General features: G+C 43.1%; 1 protein-coding gene across 1 annotated transcript in view; it reads right to left on the reverse strand.

Annotated features, from left to right (window-relative positions):
* LOC113406081 (A-kinase anchor protein 13-like) overlaps positions 1–15,383 on the reverse strand; it is a 94,237-nt gene extending 78,854 nt beyond the window's left edge. The window contains exons 1-2 of the mRNA XM_029910785.1: positions 15,289–15,383; positions 14,969–15,053 (exon numbers count right to left, since the gene is read on the reverse strand). Coding sequence (XP_029766645.1) covers positions 14,969–15,053; positions 15,289–15,310 — 107 coding nt within the window. The 5' untranslated portion in view covers positions 15,311–15,383. The remainder of the gene's footprint in view (positions 1–14,968; positions 15,054–15,288) is intronic.
* Between the last annotated feature and the right edge of the window lie 9,621 nt (positions 15,384–25,004).

A 25,004-nucleotide genomic window follows, 5' to 3' on the forward strand; every position in this document is an offset into this window, starting at 1 on the left:
TTCACTGGATCGTTCAAAAGTGCCCCCACTGAAGCGCAGAGCTGTGCAGAACCAACCAGTTTCAGTTCACCCAAGTTTCAACCAACATTGTCAGCTGGTTCTAGTTCCATCGGATGTGCATCCCCAAGTTTCCAGTTCACCCCCCGGGACAATGCAACTCTACAGGAAACTGGGGAAAGAGGGGGCGAGAGATACACCTCTACCCCGATATAACGCGACCCGATATAACACGAATTAGGATATAACGCAGTAAATCAGTGCGGGGGGTGGGGCGGGGCTGCGCACTCCGGTGGATCAAAGCAAGTTCGATATAATGCGGTTTCACCTATAACAAGGTAAGATTTTTTGGCTCCCGAGGACAGCATTATATTGAGGTAGAGGTATATAGGAAATTCACTCTACTCCTTCCTGCTGCTACAGATCCCGTGTTATGTCTCCCTTACCTGGTGCTATGATTTGGGGGAAGTCCCCATCACACCACCATCTATAAGGGGTTCTTGGGGTTCTTCAGGAAGGGTGAACAGCTGTTTCAGTCTGTGTCTTTGAAGGGCAGTCACTGAGAAGGCTGGTGCACCAGTATCTTCTGGGTGATACCTCTCTGCGGTGGAATTCTTTAGAATGCACTGTACATTCCCTATTAATGCCGTCCTCACAACACCCCGGTGAGGTAGGCCAGAGCTATTATACCCACTTTACTGATAGGGAACTGAGGCACAGACAGAGTAAATGACTGGCCCAAAGCCAGGAGGAGCAGAGAATCGAACTTAGGTCTTCAGCATTCCAGGCTAGCACCCTAACCACTGGACTATCCTTCCTTCTGGGCTTTGTGTAGGGCCCGGGAATGGCACAGCCAAAGTAACACAGTCACCTGTGGCCTTTGGCATATTCCTCAGTGCCTTCTTTTAACCTGCAGTACATTTGGGTGAGTGTGAGTGATTGCCACGCTGTCAAAAACCCCATTGCCATGGTACCGAGGTGAATATTTAGTTCACCATGCCGATGCAGGAAACAAGCTATATGACGGGGAGGCCAAACTGCAGCTTGCGAGCCACATGCAGCTCTTTTACAATTGAAGTGCAATTCACAGAGCCCCACCCCACCCCAACTACCAGACTGGGGGGGTGGGGGGGGCAGCTCAGGGCTTCTGTCCTGCAGTGGAGTGGTGGGGCTAGGGGCTGCTGCCCAACGGAGATGGGGGTCTCTGCACTTCTGTCCCACGGGAGGCACCTGCCGGGACTCAGGTCAGAATTCCCTAGCCCCACCACAGGGCAGGAACCCCGGCAGGTGCACCCCACAGGTGTGAAGCCCTGAGCCCCGGCAGACACTCCTGGCGCCTGAACTTCTGAAGATTATCATATGCACCTCGGACGGTCAGTAAGTTTGGCCACCTCGGCTATATGACTAAAGCGGGAAAACCCTCAACTTCTGAGTCTGCCTGGCTACTGACAATCAGGCTAATCACTTTGAACTAGGAGATAAGTGCAGACCCCTTGCTCTCCTTCCAAGTACCTCTGCCAGTCCTCTTGGACTGAGTCAGGTTTGCCTGGGGATGGGCACCAATCAGTGTTCCTGTTTCACCAGTGTCCTAGGTCAGCAGGTGACTGAGAGCTTGTGGACACTGTGCGGCAGGGTGGACTATGGGAGTGTGAATTGCAGGGCGTTGTGCTCGAATTGCCCCGTGTGAATGCTGCCAACGACAACAACCTTTGATGAATTCTGCAATTCTTTCCCCCATAGTCCATGCTGCGCCACAGCATAGCCACAGCAGAAACAGGCAGTGAGGAACTTCCCAGTACCTATGGCAGGGCTGAAGAAAAGCTAATGAGGCTTAAGTACATTCTTAGGATGTTCAGGAGAGAACTGTGCATGCAACAACAACAAAACCATGAAAAACCAATAGCAATACTGCTACTACAAGTAACATCCTAAAAAGTATCTTTCCCTGCCCCCATTTTTAAATTCTTCTTTCTGCAACATTCTTGTTCAAAATTGCAATGATTGTCAACTGATTACTCACTTCCCAATTAAAATGCTGGAGTGAGATAAAACAGTGACCAAGGTTAATAAAGCCAACAATACTCCCCACACTTGGGAAAGGAAAGTAGCAGCAGCCTCTCTCTTTAAAATGGTTGTTTGGGTTCTTCTCTGCCATCCCCACCCATCCATCTCTACTCCCTGTACAGAAACATAGTATTAAAGAGCCAGAATACAAACATGCACCACTCTACAGCACACGTGCCCAATTTCAAATAAATAGAAGTACTGTAAATGTTGAAATGAGAGAGAGTAAAAGGATTATCAGCTGGCTCTAATTATACCAACTGATCTCATCCTCTTGCCATAAGCCTCTTTCACATGTCCGGAATCTATTTGTGTAACACAAAGACAAGCTTCTTTTAATGTACACTGTACGTAACGAGGAAGGGTGTGCATAATCACTGGCTCGGTATTAGCATAGTTAATGTTTTACATCATCATTTACTACGGATGGACTCACTTGCATCAAGCTATTATCTAGTCCCTCACCTGCCTATTTTTATTTCTAAATATCCACCATCACTGATGGTAAATGCTTTTAAAAATAAATATTTTTACTAACATTATCTTATTGAATACGAACACAAATGTCAATCACCAAGAGTTGGCCTATGTAGAAGCTATGAAACATCTATTTGCAGAATGCGCCAACCAACAACTGAGGAGCTATGATGTCATTAAAGACAAAATAGAAATAATTTCAGACCGAGTTTTTTGGTTTAGGTTAGGGCAGGGGTCGGCAACGTTCGGCACGCAGCTCGCCAGGGTAAGCACCCTGGCGGGCCGGGCCAGTTTTATTTACCTGCTGACGCGGCAGGTTCGGCCGATCGCGGCTCCCACTGGCCACGGTTCGCCGTCCCGGGCCAATGGGGGCGGCGAGAAGCGGCGCGGGCGAGCGATCAGCCGAACCTGCCGCGTCAGCAGGTAAATAAAACTGGCCCGGCCCGCCAGGGTGCTTACCCTGGCGAGCCGCGTGCCGAACGTTGCCGACCCCTGGGTTAGGGATTTAACTAGGACGTTACTATCTAGCAGTTAGCTAAACGAATGGAAGGGTCCCCCAGCAAGTGCAGAAAACGAGACTATGTGCTTATGAAAGCATGTTTGTGCATGCGTTCAAATTATATCTTCCAACAGGTTCTGAGGCAGCTGTTGTTTCTTCCCCATATGTGCAAGGCAGCTATCCACAGGCTGAAATTCCATTTTTGGAAGGCTTCAGCAGCTAGTCTAGTCAGCTGAAGAGTTTGGGTAAAGATTTAAACTTTAATTTTTTTATACAAAATTTGTTTTTTGGCATCGAATTCCTGAAAACTGTGCAAGGATAACTGTCCTAAAATTGCAAGAGTTACTAGTAATTTTGGGTGCTCAACTTGAGACTTCTTAAAGGGCCCTAATTTCTAAGGGATAAGTAACAGAACTTTCTGAATAACCAGGCTGTTTAGAAGGTGTTTCAAGTGTGGTATCAGAAAAATTGAGGCAACCAGAATCATTAGACATTTTTGAAAGTTTAGATGAATCCTCGGTTTATTTTGTAGTCTCTATCATCTGCTGCTCTTTTTTGATGGAAAAAAGGCCTTGTGGAGTATTTTGCCAAATGCAATCAACAGACATTTTGTGCAGATAAAAGAAGAGGGACAAAGAACACTTTCAGCTGGAAAGCTGTCATTAACAGAGGAGTTAATGCAAAATCTTGCAAGCAGTGGGATTTCTTGACCTACGGATTCCATGATCCCAGGCCACACCAGGTGGCTCAGTCTGACTCCAGCTCAGTCTTGCTACTGTGCAGATTCTGACTCGTGTGGTATTGTAAGCATGTACATTCAGCAGTAGTAGCATTTGGGTTTCACTGTTACGTTTGATGGCTTACAACAGTGAATGAAAAAAAACAAAGCTCCAAAATAATCAACAGGTCCCACTTAGGGTTGCCAGGCGTCCAGTTTTCGACTGAAATGCCCAGTCGAAAAGGGACCCTGGCAGCTCCGGCTGCTAAAAGTCTGGTTGGCCGCAGCAGGGCAGGCAGGCTTAGCGCGGCTCCCAGGAAGCAACCTATGCAGAGGAGTAGCCGGGGGCTGCACGCGCCTCACCCACCCACAGGTGCCATCCTGAGTGCCGGCTCCCCAGCTTCCATTGTCCGGGAACCACTGCCAATGGGAGCTGTGGGGCTGGTACCTGTGGGCAGGGGCACCACGCTGAGCCCCCTGGCTGCCCCTCCGCCAAGGAGCCGGAGGGACATGCCACCGCATCCCTGGAGCTGTGCGGACTTCCTCCATCCCTGAGAAATGCTGGGGCCACCTGAGGTCCACACCACATGGAGCCTTCACCCGAACCCCCTGCTCCAGCCCCCCTGCCCTCCCGCACTCTGAATCCCTTGGCCCCAGCCCAGAGCCCCCTCCTACACCCCAAACCCCGCATCCCCAACCCCACCCCCATCAGAGCCCTCACCCCCTCCTGCACCCTAATCTCCTGCCCCAGCCTGGTGAAAATGAGCAAGTGAACGAGGGTGGGGGAGAGCGAGCGACGGAGGGAGGGGGATGGAGTGAGCAGGGCCTTGGAGAAGGGGCGGGGCCTCGGAGAAGGGGCGGGGCAGGGCAAGGGTGTTTGGTTTTCTGCAATTAGAAAGTTGGCAACCCTAGCCCCTGTCCCTACTTCCTCCCTCCCTCCCTCATTCACTTCAAGCTGAGAATGAACAATAAATTTGGAGTGGAACCACAAAAAGGTTGCTTTGCACCTCAGACTCGCATGAAGTACCACATATGCCTCAGAAACAGCATCATAATTTGACAAGGATAATCATTTGTATGTGTTTACTGGTACGCACATGTGCAAATCAGGTAATTAGCCAAGCAACACATGCATGCAAATATGTATTCCGACAAATCAATACACCAACTCTGCATTTGCAGCTAAGGCAGACGTCTTAAAATGTGATATTGACTCTAGATTCTCTCTAGGAGCTCAGAGAAGCCTCCCTCTCCCTTCCCTCCCCCCATCCCCCACCTTTTTCTAGATCCAGGTAACTCCACTAGCTCTGAGTCCCTAACTTCTGTGAGCATCTCCTTTCTCTCTGCAGAATCTGGAGGCAGCCAAAACATTTCCCGGAGGCCATGCCCATTCCCAGTCATTTTCCTTGCAGAAACTGAAAAACCTCCCACTCTCCAAAATTTAAATTCACGTGTTTTTTTTTTTTCCTTCAGTATTTGTGAACAGAGTGAGCATTCAGGTAAGGTTTGGCCTTTGCCACAGGAGTAAACCTTACTCAGGAACCTTCTAAGGTTCCCTCTTTGGAATACTCCTGTTACGTCCACTCCCACACTACTTCACAACTCAAAACCATCCCCTGCCTCAAAAGAGAGAAATGCTCCATCTGTAATGCTCCTCTATTGCAAAATTGTTCTCAGTGCACAGCCCCCTGGAAAACCAAGGAAATAGGCTCACACACATAAGTGGTAGAGATTCTTCGGCAAAAAGCTTTTGTTACAGGTACCTAGAAGGTTGGAACTTGAGCAGGAATGTAGCAATTGTGATCTTTCCCCAGGGTAAGTGTCAAACCCTCCATATCTCTAAGACCAACTCCCCTTAAAGCAAGTTCTGCCAAATTTCTTGCAGCCCCTAACAGGCATCTTCTGGGATTTGTGTGCAAACAAGTGAGGATATTTAAAGACATGGCTCCATGTTATCTGTAAGGCATCTTCTTTTCAGAGGCAGAACAGGAAGTAAAGCTAGTTTGCACCAACCTTAAATCCTCTATAAGGAGAACCACTCACAAATGCAAGTTGGAAAGCCAGTGCTTCCTCGCCAAAAGATCAAGAAACAAAGAAACAAAGAAATCTGAAAAAGTACAAGACATTCCACTCATCATCCATACAAATAGAAACACACTCTACATCACAGCACAAAAATTAGGATCAGGATATCCAGGAAGGATTTTGCCCCACTATTCTCCGATTTACATGATACTATGGGCAGAAGGAGAACAATGTAGGACATCCAGCTAAATAAAAAGGAAATATGGGGAAGGTAAATGACCTGCCTTCTAACTGGAAACCTGATATAGTCCTGACCCTTTGGGATTCGGGGGAGGACTGGTTACATTAGAACTGGAATTTCCTGATAAAGTGACACATTTCTTACTGAAAGACCACACAGATAGGGGAAATGGAAAGCACATTCTGAAGAGACTATAGGGCCTACATCTCATTTAACCAAACAGCCACAGAAAACATTTTTTTGCAGGGACATCCCTATCATGGCATGGTCTTAAAAGCATGTCACCCATCTATACTCATTCCTGGACAATATATTGAAATCTCTCCAGGTGTCCAGGGAGCAACAGCTCAAGCTCTAATGTTGCTCCAAGAAAACAGTTATGTCACAAATCTGAAGTATATGAAACCCAAAACAGAATATCCCTCCTGGGAGTGGAAATAGACACAAAGCAGGGCAGGAGAAGGATCAGAACACATAAATCCTATAAAGCTTAGATCCTACCCCGTCCCCACCCCAGAGAAGTTAGTTTTGCCTCCAATTTATGGGATCAATGCTATTCCGCATCAGGATTACAACTTGACAAGGTGAGCTTGGCAAACATTTATTCTCAGAGCCTGGAATCATTCTCCTCAATAGTGATCTTAGCAACAAACTGATCCCTTAGGAATGAAATACCATAAGGTACCCACAGGTTCCCCTCCTTCCACACCCCAATCACTTTGCAATCTGGGATCCCAACAGACAAGCGTAAAAAGTTGAGGAGCCCTTGTCGTGCAGCAACATGCAACCCAGGGAACTTGTGCACCTATAGTACAATGTAAAATTAATCTGGGGTTGGTGTCAGTCTTACAGTTATACGGTTATTTTAAATGTTCCATCCAAGTTCATAAAGGTAAACATCTTTAACAAAATTACCAAGTTATGAATGAAGCAACTTGGATTGATTTAAATCACCAATTTTAATCAGGATTTAAATGAGCAAGCAAAAGACCTAGATTTAAATTCTCAGCTTTAATTGTTTTGCATTTTGCCTTTTTAGTTATTTTCCCCAAACCAGGGTGACTTTCATTGGTTAATAACCATTAAAAATGTTGATTTGCAACTAAATATAGCTTTTACACGAAATTTGGTACTTCTTTTTGCTAATGGGGAGGGTACACCATATCAATAGACATTTATTTAAGCAATTACATACTGTGATAGACCCAGACCAGTTGGGAACAGCAGAGTAGCAGAAGGGAGACATACTGGCCACTGGATAAGTAGTTTTCTGTTCCCTGAATGACCAGAGCAGGGGCTGCTCCAGGCTAATAGACCACCTGACTCCAATTAACCTGCTAAGAGTCAGGTGAGGCAATTAAGCACCTGACTCTAATTAAGGCCCCTCTGATGCTATAAAAGGGCTCACTCCACTCAAGCCAGGGGGAGCCAGAGGAGAGGAAGTGCGTGAGAGGAACTGGGAGTAAGAGGTGTGCAAGAAGCTGGGAGTGAGTAGGTGTACTGCTGGAGGACTGAGAAGTACAAGCGTTATCAGACATCAGGAGGAAGGTCTGGTGGTGAGGACAAAGAAGGTTTTGGGAGGAGGCCATGAAGTAGCCCAGGGAGTTGTAGGCATCGTGCAACTGTACCAGAAGGCACTCTAAACAGCTGCAGTCCACAGGACCCTGGGCTGGAACCCGGAGTAGAGGGCGGGCCCGGGTTCCCCCCATACCTCCCAACTCCCGATCAAACACAGGAGGAATTGACCTGGACTATAGCTTCTACCAGAGGGGAAGGTCTCTGGACTGTTTCCTGACCCACAGGGTGAATCTGTGAAGTGAGCAAATCCGCCAATAAGCTCAGGACCCACCAAGGTAGAGGAGGAACTTTGTCACAATACCTTAATTTACATATATTCAGATTCTTAATTTTTACATTTTTATTATGTTAGAAAATGGTGAATGATGCATTTCTTATTTACTAAATGACTATTCATTTTTTACTTGTGATTTATTTCAAGCGCTATTTGGATGGAAATTCAAATCAATTAAAATACACAAACAGCATTTTAATTTTTTATTATATAAAACTATCTTAAATGTATTGGATGCATAAAAAAGTTTATCAAAATGGTGTGGATTGAAAACTAACTGATTTATTTAACAAAATATTAGTAGATAATTAACTGGATTGTTTCTGGTCTCCATGTTCTTCAAGATTTTAGAACTAGTAGATCTCATCCTCTCCCAACCTCATTTTTATTCACAGATTGGAAGAGGAAAACTAGCCTTCCTGCTTTTTCAGTTGCTTTGCCTATGAATGAATAGTAATGGAACTGAACCAGCTTATTCAACTGAAATGAAGAAAACATTCCCTCTGCAGCTGCAGAAGAGGTTATCAAACTCTGGTTCCAGAAGCTGAACCAGCTAATTCCACCAGTTGGGTGCTCTGACCTGTAAAATTTGGCAACAAACATGAACTGTTTCATATTAATTTTTGTATTTAAATTATTTTAATAGATTCTAAGTTTGCACCTTTACAGAGGTTGTCAATTTCAAACAGGTTTATTGTTAAAAAACTAATTTTAATTTAAAAAGCCAATTAAAAAAAGTTTTTTTTTTTAATTTAAATTAAATTTTTATCCACCCTGCAAGGAAGTTATTTTAAAAGCTTTTCATTGTATGTACAGTTTTGCCCTGGTTCATGAGCCAAAAAGGAAGAGGCATGATTTAAAGATATGGTTACTGGGTAACAAGTTTAGCTGTCTACAGAGTCTGCATAGGAGACACGCCTAAAAGTCAGGATTTCCAGAAAGGCAATTAGGTGAGCAGTTTTCCATTGCCTATCCACTGGTTCTCTGGTGATCAGTCTAGTTCCACCTTCCCATATAAGGAAGCCACATTACTCCCTTGCTGAGTCACTCTCTCGGGAAGAGAGTCACAGATGCTTCAGAACAATGAACAGTGCACAAAATCCAGGCTTGTTATGCCCCAGAAAAAATAATCTTCTAAAGCACCTCAAGGAGTTCACTATATTAGCGTCTGAAACAGATCTGATATTTCTTCCTCATGAATACAAAACTATTGGGTATTCACAGGTGATTTAGTCTCATCCTTTCCATATTGTTTCTCTGATTAGTTTATGTGACAAAGACAGCCATTCTCCTTCATATGTGCAAGGCTTTGTTAGGTTGGTTGGGGTTCAGGATGAACCATGAAGCAAGGTTTTTAGTCATACATATCTTTTTTTTTTTTTTTTTTTTTTCCCCTGTTCAATTAGGTGTCATTTCTAGTACAGCCAAATAAGGATTCATTTCCTACTCTACATGCTATCAAGGGTTAAAAGATGTATAGTTCCCCAGTTCCTCAACTGTGCAAAAGAAAAGTTAAATCAAAATAATTACAATAGTAAATGCTAGTCTTTGCAGACTAACAGCAGATTATGATTAATCCATTCAGCTGCTGCTAACGTTCAGTTGTGCCAAATGATTTGGGCCAAAAAATTGTTACATATGCTGTGTCCAAAGCGCTAGTTTTCTTGGGTAGGTCCATGGAAAATCTGAGACACTGCACACAGTAAACAGGCTAGACAGAGTAGTAGAAAATGATAAGTTTGAGGGGGAGGGCTCTTTCTCTTCTGGCAGAGCTTAAGAAGTGCTTGAGAGATCCCCTTTCCAAGCAAGGCTCTCTCGGCCTCTGCACAGGGCTAAGCAGGTTTTGCAAATTCAAGCTCGGTCTGAGAAAATGGGTGTATTCCATCTGTCAGCACTCCCAGCAGAACATTGGAGGTAGTGCACTAACACTCTGCGTTACAAGATGTTAACAGCGGGCTGAAGGAACTCCGTCACCTCCCTCAACTGTATAGGGCTCCCCTAAGGGAGAAAGGAGGGAAAAGGTCCAGACCAAAATAATCAGTGCAACTGAAAGCACAGTATTCTGGAAGACATTGGTTCGTCATACTTGCCAGGACTGCAAAAATCTTATGATTTCTCTACTCTTTCTTTAGGCAAAACAATGACTACAGCTTTTATGACTGTCTTGAGTTTGGGCACTATAACTGGGTGGCAGGACATATGACCCTGACATATGGATGCAGGACTCTTTGTTGACCAGAACTGTTAGCAAGAGTTAGCCTGAATAAAGCTATTGAGCCAATTCTGCTGATGTACAGCAGCAACTATGACCAGTTACCTCCATCAAGATATAAGACAGGTAGGTGTGACATCCTGATTGGAAGGTGCTATGGTTGTGTAGCAGTCATAGGGGAATGTCAGGGTTAATTTACCTCTGCTCTGTCCCTTTATGGGTTTGAAGCACTGTTGACGGGGTACAAGGAAACATAGTGGGGAAGCAAGGAGGTGGTTGTTAGTTCTGGTGAAACTAAACTGGTGTGAGGCTTATGCAAGCTGTCTTTGCTTGCTTTTTTATATTTTGTTTAATAAAACCTCAATCTTAAACCCATCCCTGGCCTGGGACTGCAACATTTGGCAAGCACAAGCAGGAGAGGCTGAACTGCAGTGATCTAACCTCTCTGAGAGATGGATCTACCTAGAAGCTGCTGCAGGCTGTTCCAGGAAAATCTGCCAGAAGATAATGGAAGCAGAAAAGTGACTGTCCACAAAGTTTTCCCGGGAAGCAGAGGGGAAAACTGTTTGCAAGCACTACCATTGGGAGAGAGTTAGAGAACATTGTTATGGAGGTAGGAGGACTCTTATACCAGCTAAAAGATGAGCATTTAAGAGAAGTCTGTGACTGGATATTCCTAGGAAAGATAGCAGTAAAACTGCATCAAAAAGCCATTTGGCTTTAGTCAAACTTATAACAAGCCACTTTATAGTGAAGAGTTGGGAGAGCAGGGATGGTCTACATTACTGGGGCTCAGAGAAGATTTTACAACTCATTGCTACAGCAAAGAGAGCAATCTGAAGCTCCTAAACTAGAGGCAATTCAGAAATAGTATGCTGAAAAATGACAGTTGCTTGAAATACAGTTTCGGGAAAGCAAGAAGGAAATTAAATCCAAACCTTGCAAAAGTGTGGTCATCCCCACTCCAGAAAACAGAACCAGTTTAAAATTAAAAAAATTAAAATAGGACAGATTGGCAACCCCCATCTAAAAGGATAGATTAAGTTTTAGTATTCTGGCATTCTGCATTCAATTCTGGAAGACTGAAAGTGGGATTCAAAAGTAGTACACTGAAGAGAAGATAGATCATGGAGGCTCTAATCAGAGCAGAATTCCCAGAACTGAACCTCAGAAGGGGAAAACTCATCTGAACTTGCCAAAACGAAGACTCTACGGTCCTATTATGAGGGAAAAAATACAACTGAACTTTACCAGCAGCTCTCAAGAGCGGCACAAGAGCTAAAAGAGTGACTGCAGGATTTCGTAGACAGAACTCTGAAAGCTGACTCTAACCTAAGGTACGATCCTCTCCTCACACATGCATGTTCCTCCACTCAGTCCTGACAGGATATCAAAATAACATGCAAATAGTAATACCACCCTATTTTTAAAAGATAACCAGGATGCAGATGAGTCCTTATTAGAGAAACCAACAGTGCTGAAAGTGAGGAGGTAAAAGAAAACAGAAACTGAGGAACCCATACTAAGGCAGTAACATTTACTTCTGTGAAACCAGTGCCTACACAACAGGGGCTGGAGGGGGAAGCAGCACCTCCATCTATGGGAAAAGAGATCTCTAAAGATAACCCACTGATGAAGCTAGGGAACTAAAGGCCTGTATTGATTAAATTAAATAAATGAAAGCCAAAATTAACATAGTAAGACAAGCTGTCTAGACACAAGATAAAAGCAGTGATTGATACTGGACGAGGACACCTGCAGACAGGTAATGCCAGAAAAGAGAACGTGTGTGAGAGCTGCAGGCAATCTGGCAGAGGCAGTACTTATAACCATTGTTTCAGATGTGAGAGCGGAGAACACTACCAGCCGGGATGCCGTGCAGGGAGGATCACTTGAGGGACTGGCCGAGGGTCACCCCAACAAAACCAGGAGTGCTTGGTGGAACTTCAGAGTCCCAAAGTCAGCTTCAGCATCAGGCAGGACAATCACAAGAGAGCAGAGACAAAGCTGACAGCCCTGTGTCTGATTTACCAGGAGTGACCCATGTCTGCCATCTAATGCCCGAACTGCAAACCAGAGTGACTAACTCAATTGGAAAGAGATGTTTGGTGTGGTGTTTCCTCAATAAAGCGAAAACTATGAGACACTGAGACACAAGTGTGCATGGTCTTCTTGAGCCAGTGGGTGGAAGATAATCGCCCAAGGACACGCCATAGGAAGCTTGAAGAGTTACTGAAAATAGAAGATGGGCTTGATCTTAAAGCTGCCAATGGAACTCAAATCCCTTATGAAGGATGGATTGAAGTCCAGTTCCAATTAAGCAAAGATGACAACATCTTAACTGTTCCTGTGCTCGAGAACTCTATCACTAGCCACAGTGTTATTGCCCATCTCCTCGAACACCACTGCTGCAATTTACCTGATGAGGCACCAGCACTTAGCTTTATTAACAATACAAAACATCTATTTCCTCATTTGGGCATGGCCAAAGTAGCAACTCTTGTGAACTCCATCAGAAATAAACAATTCTGACAAATTGTGAATGCTTAAAGTGGGGGGAAAGGGGTATGTTATCCCCAAAGGAACAGCCACTAATGCAGCATGTTGGCTTCTTACAGGCCTGGATACTGAAAGTTGAATAGCAATATTTGAGTCAGATGCTGCTGCTCAATGGCCTAAGGATTTGGACATGAGACACACTAGCCAAAATACCTAAAGGATCACCTTGCCGGATAAATATCCCTGTGAGTAACCCTTCAAAACAGGACGTAATGCTGAAAGGATGAACTGTGCTGGGAAGTTTACTGTGAATTAAATCTGAAATTTAGGTGGATGGATACTCAACAGATAAAACCTTTCCAGTCTCTAAGCAGAAGAGATGACAGATCTGTTTAAACCAATAGCGAACCTGAGCCATTTGTCAGAGATGCGAAGGAAAACGCCCCAGCAGATATTGAAAGAGGAGCCCAAAGCTTTTTCCAAAGATGACAGAGACATGGAATAGATCTCTAGTCCGCAGATAACATTACCAGCAACCCATACAGAAGACTTACATCTCAGTGCCTCATCCACTATATAAAGAGGTAAAGGAATATCTACAAGAGCTCCTAAACAGGGGCTGTGTTACAAAATCAGTCATCCTATCCATCATCAGCGGTACGTGTCCGGAAAAAGACTAAGATTCCGCATTGACTATTGGGAATTGAATGGAAAAATCATAGCAGACAATTCATCCCTCAAATCCATCATGTTCTGACTGGATTAAGAGGTAAATCCAGTTCTTCATTTTGGATCAAGGGAAGGCCCACCATCAAAGTTTCATGGCTGAACAAAGCCATCACATCATGCCCTTCATTACCCCACGGGGCCTGTATGAACAGGTTAGAATCCCCTTTGTTTTAACAAATGCACTTGCTGACTTCTAGGGCGTATGGAAGAGTGCTTTGTGGACCTTAGGGATGAGGTATGTTTTACATGCTTACAGCAGTACCTTTGAAGAACACATGGAGAATGTAAGGGGAGTACTGCAACAATTATAGAAACACGGAATTAAACTGAAAGCTTCTTAATGTGACCTCTTTAAGAGAGAGGTATGTTACGTGGGAGTGGGGGGTGTCTGCTGAAGTTTATAAGATGGATCCAGTTGACACCATAGCTGTTTGTGCTGTTGCAGAGAAACCACCAAGCACAATAGGGGAATTTCACAAGCTGCGAGGCTTCCTCTCCTACTATCAAAGGTACAATAGAAAAGCCATCATATGGCTCATCCAGTCTTTGCTTCATAAATTCTTAGGCCAGAATGGACCACTGTGACAATCTAATCTGACCTCCTGTATAACACAGGCCATAGGACTTCCCTAAAATAATTCCTAGAGCAGATCTTTTAGAAAAACATCCAATATTGATTTAAAATTTGTTAGTGACGGAGAATTCACCAAGCCCCTACGTAAATTGTTACAATGGTTCCTTACTCTCATTATTGAAAGTTTACACCTTATTTCCAATCTGAATTTATCTAACGTCAACTTCCATCCATTGGATCATCTTATACCTTCTCTGCTAGACTGAAAAGCCCATCATGAAATATTTGTTCCAAGGTAGATACTTGTACACTGTAAAAAAGTCACTCCCTAACCTCCTCTTTAAGATAAATAGATTGAGCTCCTTGAGTCTACCACTATAAGGCATGTTTTCTAGTCCTTTAATTATTCTTGTGGCTCTTCTCTGAACCCTCTCCAATTGATCAACATCCTTCTTGAACTTTGGGCACAAATGGACACAGCATTCCAGCAGCAGTTGCACCAATGCCAAATAGGAGGTAAAATAACCTCTCTACTTCTACTTCAAATTCCCCTATTTATGCATCCCTAGTACTGCATTAGCTCTTTTGGCCACAGCGTCACACGGGGAACTCACGTCCAGCTGATTATCTCAAACGACCCCTGTAATGTGGGGTCTTGTAAATAAAATAGGGGAAATGGCAAATCTACAGGGACAGAGCTAAATTCCCCACCTCCAAGAAAGAGAGACAGGGAGAGAAATGCATTTCACACTGTGTCAAATGGGGAACTCGGTGAGCTTAACAGTGAGACAGATAATTAACACACCATACTCCACGTATAATGCTGGTATTGCATTCTGTTCCAATAGCTTTATGAAATCTCTGTACCTGTTTTGTTGTTCTTCAATGTGATAGTTATGTTGTTTGACTTCTACTTCAAGTCAATTGTAAAAAATTAATTGTAGCAAAATAATAATCTGTGAAACCAATTTAAGAAATGTTCTTTGATATCAGCAGAAAAGTCTGGGAGATAACATCACAAGAACATGTAATCTCAACTACTTCTATTCATCACTGATCAATAAAAAGTGTTTAACCTTACTGTAACTGCATGCAGCAGCGTGCAGCTTCTTTCAAGACCTCCAAGTCAAGCACAAAGAATCGCAGCAGAAAGCGATATACGGGTCCTGGAAAAGAGAAAATTGGAATCATTTGACGCACCACTGGCATAGAGGGACCTTTAGAATCACGTATACAAAAGCGAGAGACAGAAAACAGTTGAAGTGGGACAAGCAGTTAATTTGAATACAAGCCAGTGATTGGTCCAGGAGGGAGGATGGAAGTCTCCATTAACCTGTGGAGCTTCACATTTCAAAAAGTAGTAACATTCTGAAGGTGGGAGTGAACAAACAGCTCTCTTACCCTTTATTCCTCCAAGTGACATGCAGATGAGGATGGCAAAGCCCCCCTTTCCATAGATGGTTCAATTATATTGAAGTGAAAGATACATCTTGTTCTAAATGGAACTCCTACAAAGATTAAATAAACTCGTTTCAGGTGGAAATCCATCTGGAGCAGGAGCACAAGCACATGCTGCTGGCAAGATCCACTCTACAGGGAACTTAGTAAAGCAGGACCAGCGCAGAGCCAGCCTAGCTGGAAGAAGCCCTGAGAAGCCTCCACTATCAGGGTTCTGTGGATCCCCAGCTAGAATGTAAAGCATACTCCTGCATATCCTTCCACAGGCAAATCCCCTGCTCCAGGGTATAACTTGCTTCCCATACTGCACCCAAAGGGATTAATCTGTCCCACTAAGTGCACATGGAAAGAGGACAGTTTAACAAAATATGGAAGTTGCGTTCTTAACATACAATTCAGAATGGTGAGAGAAGAGAAAGTACAGTTAGTGGTTCAATTTATTAATGCTCTGTGGGAGATTTTATTAGTTAAAACAAAGTCAGCACCTCAGACCATCACTTGGTCACCACAGCAGGAAAAGTTCCTGTGTACACACAAGTCAGCTGAAACTAGAAAGCTCAACAGGTTGTCTCCTGCTATCCAAGGAAGGGGAGCATCTTTGTTCTCTCCTGGCCAGGAAGGCATTTGTAAGCAGAGATAGGTAGCTGCTCTCCCTCACACTGAAACAATATTCTTTAGTGGGCTCAGGATTAAAAGTGCATTTATGATCAGTAAAATGACAGTGGTAGAATTAGTGACTGGGAAACTCTTTACCCTGTGTGAATTAGCAAGTGAACACAGAATGCAAAAAGCAAAGACACACATCACAAAATATACCTTGTTCATCTATTCTCACAAATATAGTATGGCTTTAATTATAATGTTGCACAGTAGAACATTTCATTAAATGAATGAAGACCTATTAATAGCAAAAGCTGCAATGCAGTCTCTTATTGAGTCTTTGCTGAGAGGTCAGGAGACTTTTTGTGCAGTTTAGCAAGGTTCTATTGTATAGAAAATGGTATAATTTTACTACCCATGGGAAATAACTGATACTCGGGGAACAATGGTAGAGAATAGAGCTGTTTTTTAAAAAGTGTCTTCTTTTTTCAAAATGTAATTGAAATTCCAAAATTCAAAAGTTTTCAACCAGCTCTTGTAGAGAATGTATGCCTCTTTCCATGTTTCTTTGTTGGCAAACCCAGATGGTTCACAAAGAGAGCTTACAAAAATCTGAAATCCACCCTTGAAATAATTTCCCTCCCAGTTGACAATACAATAGACATTAAAGTGGAAATTAATCCTCTAACAGCGTTACTTCTAGTACTGTGCATTTCTATCTGGTGCTCGCTTGCAGAGCCTGCTAGATAAAGAAACACACATCTTAATACTCATTTGGTTCAAAAAGGATGGTGTCTGGAAGATAGTGGTTTTGTTGTTTGATCTGATACAGCCTATCACTCAGGGTGAAGTTTTCCAATATGACATGCAGAGGGTTTAGCCACACTGAAATTCTCTCACATGATGCTAAAAATTCACTCAAATTGTAATGCCACAGCACTGGATGTAAAAAGCCATTCCTTTGTCAAAATAAAGAAAATCTACAATCCATCCAGTGGATTTTCAGCTGTTATCTTCTCAAAGCCCAAAAATAATAAAGCAACTCTGGAACACCCACATAGCTCTGACCATGCCCCTTGATTTTGACCTGCAACACCTTCTACTATACCAGTCCTGTGATTCTCTTAAGAAGAGACGCTGTCAATCATGTTCAATTGTTGAGCAGTTGTGTGACGTGGAAAGAACATCTATAAGACACTGCAGTAAGAATTTGAAACTAACTTTCACTTGTGGTCAGAGAAAGGACAAACTCAGGTATCCAGAAGTTACAAAAACAAGAAGCTAAGATATAAAACCATTGCGTCATGTTCATTCCTTGTGTGATGTCCAAATGAGGTCAATTCAGTGACACAACAGGTGAACTTTGCCCATGTGTTCAAAAAGCATGAATTATACTCAAAAGGATTTCACAGTGAAAGACACAGAAGCCAAGCAAAGAAGGTTAAATTATGTAGCAATAAGACAGTTGCAATGCTGAACTGAACAAATCGTATTCACCTTCAGAATCACCAGTTTAATGCATGTGAACACAATTAGGTATTAACTGACCACTGGTTACTATCTAAAGTATTTCTTGGAGGCTGTTCACCTTGATATCTCAGCACTATGGTATTTTACAGCACCTACAGTGATGTATAACACAGAAGAATGAGGAAGTCTGAGATAGTCAAAGCGTCTATGACACTAACTGTGATTACTATCTTGGCAAATAGCCTAAGCCAACATAAAGAGGATTTTTCCTTAAGCTTTTGGATTGGCACACTATTTAGAGATGTCTTCAAGAGTGGCTCATACAGCCCTCTGAATTATTATTAGGGTTGCATAGGAACCCCAATCAGGATCCTATTGTGCTAGACCCTGGATAAGTATCACAGAAGACAGTCATGGCCCCAGAGAGCTTGCAACAGGGATCGGCAACCTTTGGCACGCGGCCCGTCAGGGAAAGCCCTTGGCGGGCCAGGCCGGTTTGTTTACTTGCAGCGTCCGCAGGTTCGGCTGATCACGGCTCCCACTGGCCGCGGTTCACCGCTCCAGGCCAATGGGGGCTGCGGGAAGCAGCGCGGGCCGAGGGACGTGCTAGCCACCACTTCCCGCAGCCCCCATTGGCCTGGAGCGGTGAACCGCGGCCAGTGGGAGCTGCGATCGGCGGAACCTGCGCACGCTGCAGGTAAACAAACCGGCCCGGCCCGCCAGGGGCTTTCCCTGATGGGCCATGTGCCAAAGATTGCCAATCCCTGGCTTACAATCTATGTGTGAGACAGAACACACAGTTGAACCAAACAGACAAGCAAGGTGATGGTGGTGTTAGTAAAAATGAAATAAACAGAAGTCACAAATTTGCCACCAGCTAATCACCTAAACAGTCTACTTCTGATCTGAGAAATATCTTTGTCCCATCTGGCAAGATATGATCATTGGATGGCAGATCATTCTGTCAGTCAAGTCTAAATGCAACCTTTCACGTTGAGAAGATTGGACAGCACTCTGCCCATATCACTGGTGAATTACTAAAGAGATTGAGGTTTGGGGGGCGGTCATGGGAATTTGCACAATTTTAAAGATACAATTCCAGTGCCAGGATTAGATTTGCACTTTGGCAGGGTTGGGAGTTACAAATGTAATTGCCACCATGTGCTGAAATGTGGGAGTTTGTCCCCCAAAGCCTGACTGCTTAGAATGAGACAACATCCTACATTGCCTTTACAAGTGAACAACAATGTAGTTTAGTACTGTCTTAAGAAAAGTGACTTATACTCAGTTAAAAAAAAAAAAAAAGCTTAAAAACAATTTCAGGGCAAAAAGAAAGAACCAACCAGTGACAAGGAAGCACCTATTCTGATTTACAGGTGTCCTGTTGATTTCCCCTAAAGAGTCAAGTAAGCTGAACCATAGGCTTGCCTATCTTTCAGTTAAAACAAAACAAAAAACCCCAAATGAAACAAACATTAAAGCCAGAAGCCACATTTTTAAAGTTATTTCCTTTTTTAAAATAAGGATTTTTTTCCCTTTGAAAAATGTTATGTATTTTCCGCTTTGCAAGCTTCAATGGTTTTGACAGGTATCTCAGAATCTGTTTGTAATTGTAATAATTAAGCTTTCAACAAATCCAAATGGAGCACAAAAACTGGGCACCAATGAGCTACACGATAAACAATTGATTCTTTTGAACTGTTTGTTGCAGCTGGGACCTCATAATAACCAAGACACCCAAATGAGGCCAATCCCACAGCAATGACTCCCTTCAAAAACCACAACAACCCCCGCTTTACAATTTAGTATCAAATTAAACGAATGAAAATGTTGCCTGCCCTCACTACATCCCCAAACTGCTGTCCCATCTACAAGATTCTGAACAGATTTTTTGCCCCCTTCTCTGATGGCTGTATTTGCATGCACATATTTATACATTGCCATAACATATATGCATAGCCTTTCTGGTTACAGAATATCCTCTTCAGTTTGTACTGGTCCTTCAGAAGATAAAACCAGCTCGTGGAAGGCTTTTGGAAGTTTGTCCCACTGTTTAGACAGAATTAGAAATGTGGCCCAATTTCTGTGCACAACCAGAATATTCAGAAATATATATTAATGAGAGCAGGATTGAGCCCAGAGACTCAGTCTTGCTTTTACTGGAATGTGTCACAACCTTCATACTACATGAGTATTATTAATATTTTTGTTTGTTAAAAAAAGTAAGCTCTTGGAGAACAATCTCAGGGTCTGTATCACCATATTCTAGTGTATTTGGGGGACAGTAAGAGTATTCTATGAACTTTTTATGGATTTTAAAAATACTGATTGATGATGTGCACTAATGTTATAAGCTTCACACTGAGACTCCGTTTCCATCTCCAGCCAAAGAACTGTATTTTTTTTTTTTTAGGCAAATAACTCCAAGCAACATCAAGTGGCTATGACGACTCGAGCCTACAACCCTCTCCTCAAAAGAAGGACACCATGGATCCTCCTTCTGTGTGTTAGCGTTTCCCTTCCAGGAGGCACAGCCTCTGTCTGTTAGTACAAGACACAAAGGATGATGTCTCTTCTATGACGACATTCGGACTATAATCTAAACAAGTTATCCCCTCTGTTAACATGGGCCAGAGCCCAAAATAAACCCTCACCCGCAGACCAGGAAATGTGCAGGAAGTGCAAGAACAGCAAGCCGAGCACTACAGGAACACTGTCGTTGCTAACCCACAGGCTGAGGCGCTGTTGATGGAGCATCTCAATGCTTATTTTACACATGTAAACCCTGTGCTCCATCCTAAAAGGACGGGTTTCTCTCCCTAGCTTGTGAGCACGTATTCACAAGTGGTCTTGCAAGAGGCAAAGTTTCAAGTGCACAACGCTTTGGGAAAAGCAAATACCATGCATTCTTTGAATGGATTCACTCCTATAAGCAGGTGTCCTTGGGCAAGAGGATTTTGTTGCTACTGGATGTGGTATTTTTCAGAGCAGAGAAGTAAACGTAAACAGAACCTAAACCTATTGCAACTCATTATTCCTAGGAAAGAAGCAGCTGACCCTGGAGAAAACTCCAAAATGGACGATAATACAGCAGTCCACCTGCCCTGCAATCCAGGGCATTTAGAGCCCATCGCCCTCATGCCCTTTTCTCTGTGTTAGCTTCCTAAGGGGAACATTTCAATCCCAAGGTTTTGTCCTCAGTATTTCTAGATGGGTTGACCTAGGTACGCAAGGCTCTACACCTCCATCTATATAATCATGACCTGCCAGCAGCTATATTCCAGTGGAACAGCTAGCTAAAATTATGAGGGTAGCAAGCACAGGGAATTGCGCTTTCTCAGCAACTGGCCTATGACTGCAGAACTCTCTCCTGGGGATGGCAGAATGACCAAGAATCTCACCTCCTTCAGAACTAAATGCAAAATTCAGAGAACAGATGGTCCAGTGGTTAGAGCAGCTACACCACTGTAGCATTTCAGTGTAGACACTTACTACAGAGGCTAGAGAGGTTCTCCCATAGCTGTAGTTAACCCACCTCCCCGAGAGGCAGTAGCTAGGTGGCCAGCTAGCACGGTCCATGCCAAGGGTTAGGTCGGCTTACCTACATCTCTCAGGGGTGCAAGTTTTTCTCGCCTCAGAGATCTAGCTACGCGGATGTAACTTTTCAGTGTAGACCAGGACAGAGTCTCTCTGTGTCTCAGTTCCCATTTGCAAAATGGGGATAGTAGCACTTCCCTACTTCACAGGGGTGTTGTGAAAATAAACACATTACAGACTGCGAGGTGCTCAAATATGGCAGTAATTGGGGTCATAGAAGTAATTAAATTAGAACTCATTTATTTAACTTGACTTTTCCACAAATCAACAACAAATCGGTCACACACACACACACACACACACACACACACACAAAATATGTGGGAAGGAAGAGAAATATAAAATTAAAAAATCAGATACCACAGCGAGGAGTATGGAACAAAAGTTTAGCCATATCAGCTATTCATTAAAATGGATTCCATTGTACAGGATAAAACAAGGAAATAAACACTGCCTCAGTGATAGAGTTTATATTTTATATGGATATGAGATTCTTAACCTCAAAGAGCAAATTCCCCCCCCTCAAATTATCATTTCTATGCCTAGAGGCTCCAACCAAGAGTGAGGCCGCATTGTGCTAGACACTTTGCCTATATATAGTAAGAGTCCCTATGTCACAGAGTTTACAGATTAAACAGACAAACTTTAAGAAGGGAAATGGAGACACAGAAAGGTGAAGTGACTTGCCTAAGGTCTCACACCAGATCACGGGCAGAGGGGTGGAAACAGAACCCTGATCCCGACCCCCAGGTCAGTGCCCTACCCCCTAGACCATGCTGCTTAGCACACAGAAGGGAGTTGGCAGCCAGAGAGGCTCCAAAAGTGGGCTACCAACTGCCTTTTTCTAGTGTTCTAATGCCTCACAAATATCTGCTTTTAATCTGGTGCTGATCTGATCAGATTTGCCAAACCGAACACCAAGTAGGCAACCTTAGAATTAAATTGCTTCACTGCTCAAAACAACACGTCACCGAGGAGATGTAGTATTTTAACATAATTACATTAATTAGGAGATCTATATAATGTTCCTAAACCAATAATGAAAGAGGAGGTCTAATGATGCAACAAAAAACTCCAACTGAATCTCCGATTACATACTGGGTTGCACAACAGCTCAAACAACTAAACACTGAGGCAGCCAGTAGAAATCTTACATATTACAGATCATTTTTCCCCACACATTGATACTTTCCCACAACAACCACGTGATGTTAAACAAGCTATAACCTAGCCAAATATACCCCACTTCCATTCCATCAGGAGCTAAGGGGTAAACATCATAGAATTAAAGTGTTTTAGCAGCGCTGCCATCAGCAGTATCACCTAAAACAGAAAAAGCATCAAAATGGAAAAAAAGCATCACCGTGAGGCTGATCTGTGCCAAAATCTTCTCCAAATTCAATAATATATGCGGCAAGCCTGTCCTAGCTGCACTGCTCTCTTCTCCCAAGTGTGGAGAACTGCCCTTTTCAGCGAACAGCAAGAGGAGTCGTGTACACAGAAAAAGACCCCATTCCCAACAGATCATTGAATTGGTTTCACTGGGGTTAAGTTTACAAAAGTCACCGCAGTTGTACTGTATGTTTTAACTCCCAGCTGGACCCTGATCCAGGGGCAATGTCAGCATAGGGTCAGTTTATACTGGAGTCATCCATAAACCACATTCGCAAGGCCTGGGGTTCTTTAGACATTGGTCGGATATGTGCAGCTAGGTTGGGATTGTGGGGAGGGGAGGTGGTCATGCCCAGAAGACTTCTACAAGGAGAGTTCTTTATTTTGTTGTTCCACTTCCTTCATTAAAACACTGCCAAACAGTAATGCTTTTTTAAAACTATGACATTATTTTGAAAGTGAAAAGGCACTTCATTCCAAATTCCTCTTTTTATGGTTGTTCAGCATTTTTAGTTACATTTTATACGCCAATAACTAAAAGTATCAGATTAGTAGTATTATTTTACCTTCCCTTTGTAAAGGGCTCAGAGATCTACAGATGAAAAGTGCTACACTGGTGTAAGAGCTAAGAAGTATTATTTAGATTTAGAAAAGGGGCCAGCCAATGCTATGGAAAATCAAGGTGTGCATAATCAATTAGAAAACAAGTGCGATTAGCCGAGGAGGAACAGTATCCATTTGCAAATTGTTTATTTACTAATACTTGCTAGTGATTGTTCATACGTTTGGGTTAATCGGGCATGGCAAAAGCCTCAATTTGATGTTCTGTAGTATCTGGAAATATACTTTGAAAAACAATACCATACATTTTATTTTTTTCTCAATAACAATGCTCATCCATTATGGAAACAACATATTAATGTCACTCATTCACTTGGAAAACAAACTGTTCAAAATTCTCATACTAAACTCCAAACTGGGAACAATTCACTCCTGCAATGCATCCCCTTGCTCTCCTCCCTCCCCCGAACTCATTCAGCGATTACTTTTCCAAGGTAGCATTCAATAAGACCTCCACATTCCATGAATCACAAGAGAACTTGATACTATGACAAGGTTAATGTTGAAAAATGGGGCAGAGCAAGACAACTAGGAGGGGAGAAAAATTCCATTTGGCTTTCAGAGGTAAAAGAAGGGTTTGGGTTGTGTTTTGTTTCCTTGTTTTAAATAAAGTCTCTAGCCCTGCTTTGAGCAGAAAAGTCAGTTTGTTCCTGGTTACATTAACACATGCAATGCAAGTTTAATATGTGTGTTGGAACACTCAATTCTTATCTTTCCAAGACCTTGGAAAACATTCTGTCCCAAGAAGCAGGCACTTTTTTTTATAAAAGTCGGAGTTGTTCACTGCGCAAATATCACTGAGCGCACAGCAGCAAAAGCCAGAGAGTTCATTTGTACTTTGCTTCATTTATCTACAGAATCATTTCTGTAGTAGAAGTAGAACTTATCTCTGGCTATTGTTGTTACAAATCTGGTGTGGGCTTAACCGCAGTAGGTCAAATAATTTACAATATTGTTGTAGAAGGCTGGAAGTTAACACACTGCAATTGTAGAGCACCTTTTACCTGAGGATCTCAAGCCCCGCACTGGCACTTCTTGATGGGCTCGCTACTTCGATTTGCTTATGATTAATATTTTTGAGAGAAACAAGGTTAGCAGTAGGCAACCTATAGCATGCGTGCCAAAGGCGGCACGTGAGCCGATTTTCAGTGGCACTCACACTGCCCGAGTCTTGGCCACAGGTCCAGGGGGCTCTGCATTAAATTTTAAATGAAGCTTCTTAAACATTTTAAAAACCTTATTTACTTTACATACAACAATAGTTTAGTTATATATTATAGACTTATAGAAAGAGACCTTCTAAAAACATTAAAATATATTACTGGCATGCGAAACCTTAAATTAGAGTGAATAAATGAAGACTTGGCACACCACTTCTGAAAGGTTGCTGACCCCTGAATTAGGTCAATGCAGCGGGCAGCATTGTTTTCACCCAGTTACTTTCCTGCTCCTCCAAAGGGAGACAGGAAGAATGCAACAATAATATCTTTAAGGAGATGCCTCATAATGATGCAATGCAATGGTTTTCAACCTATGGTTCATGGACCCCTGGGGGTCGACAGACTGTCTAAGATTTCCAAAGGGGTCTACACCTCCATTTGAAATTTGTTATGGGTCCGCAAATGAAAAAAGGTTGAAAACCACTGATGTAGTGTATCACATGTAAACAACTAAAAGGATTTGTTAAATAGGATTAGTAAGTCACAGTGAGAGCCAGAGTGCACCCAACAACACAGAGCCACAAATGTCATGTACTTTAATGGCTCTAAGGGGAGGAAAAACAGGCTCAGGTTGCAAGTGAAATTAAAATGATTCCCAAGAGAGTCAGCGTATGGACGTAATTCACTTGTGCCTGGAGGCAGACATCAGCCTCACACTAGGTATCAGAACCTGCCACTGCTTTGCATTCTGGGGTGACAACAATTCAGGCAGCATCATTAAATCCTAGTTGCATCAGCAGACTCCTCCTGTAAAGTTTA

Source organism: Terrapene carolina, unplaced genomic scaffold (genome assembly GCF_002925995.2).
Source record: "Terrapene carolina triunguis isolate 2854851 unplaced genomic scaffold, T_m_triunguis-2.0 Scaffold67, whole genome shotgun sequence".
NCBI lineage: Eukaryota > Metazoa > Chordata > Testudines > Emydidae > Terrapene > Terrapene triunguis.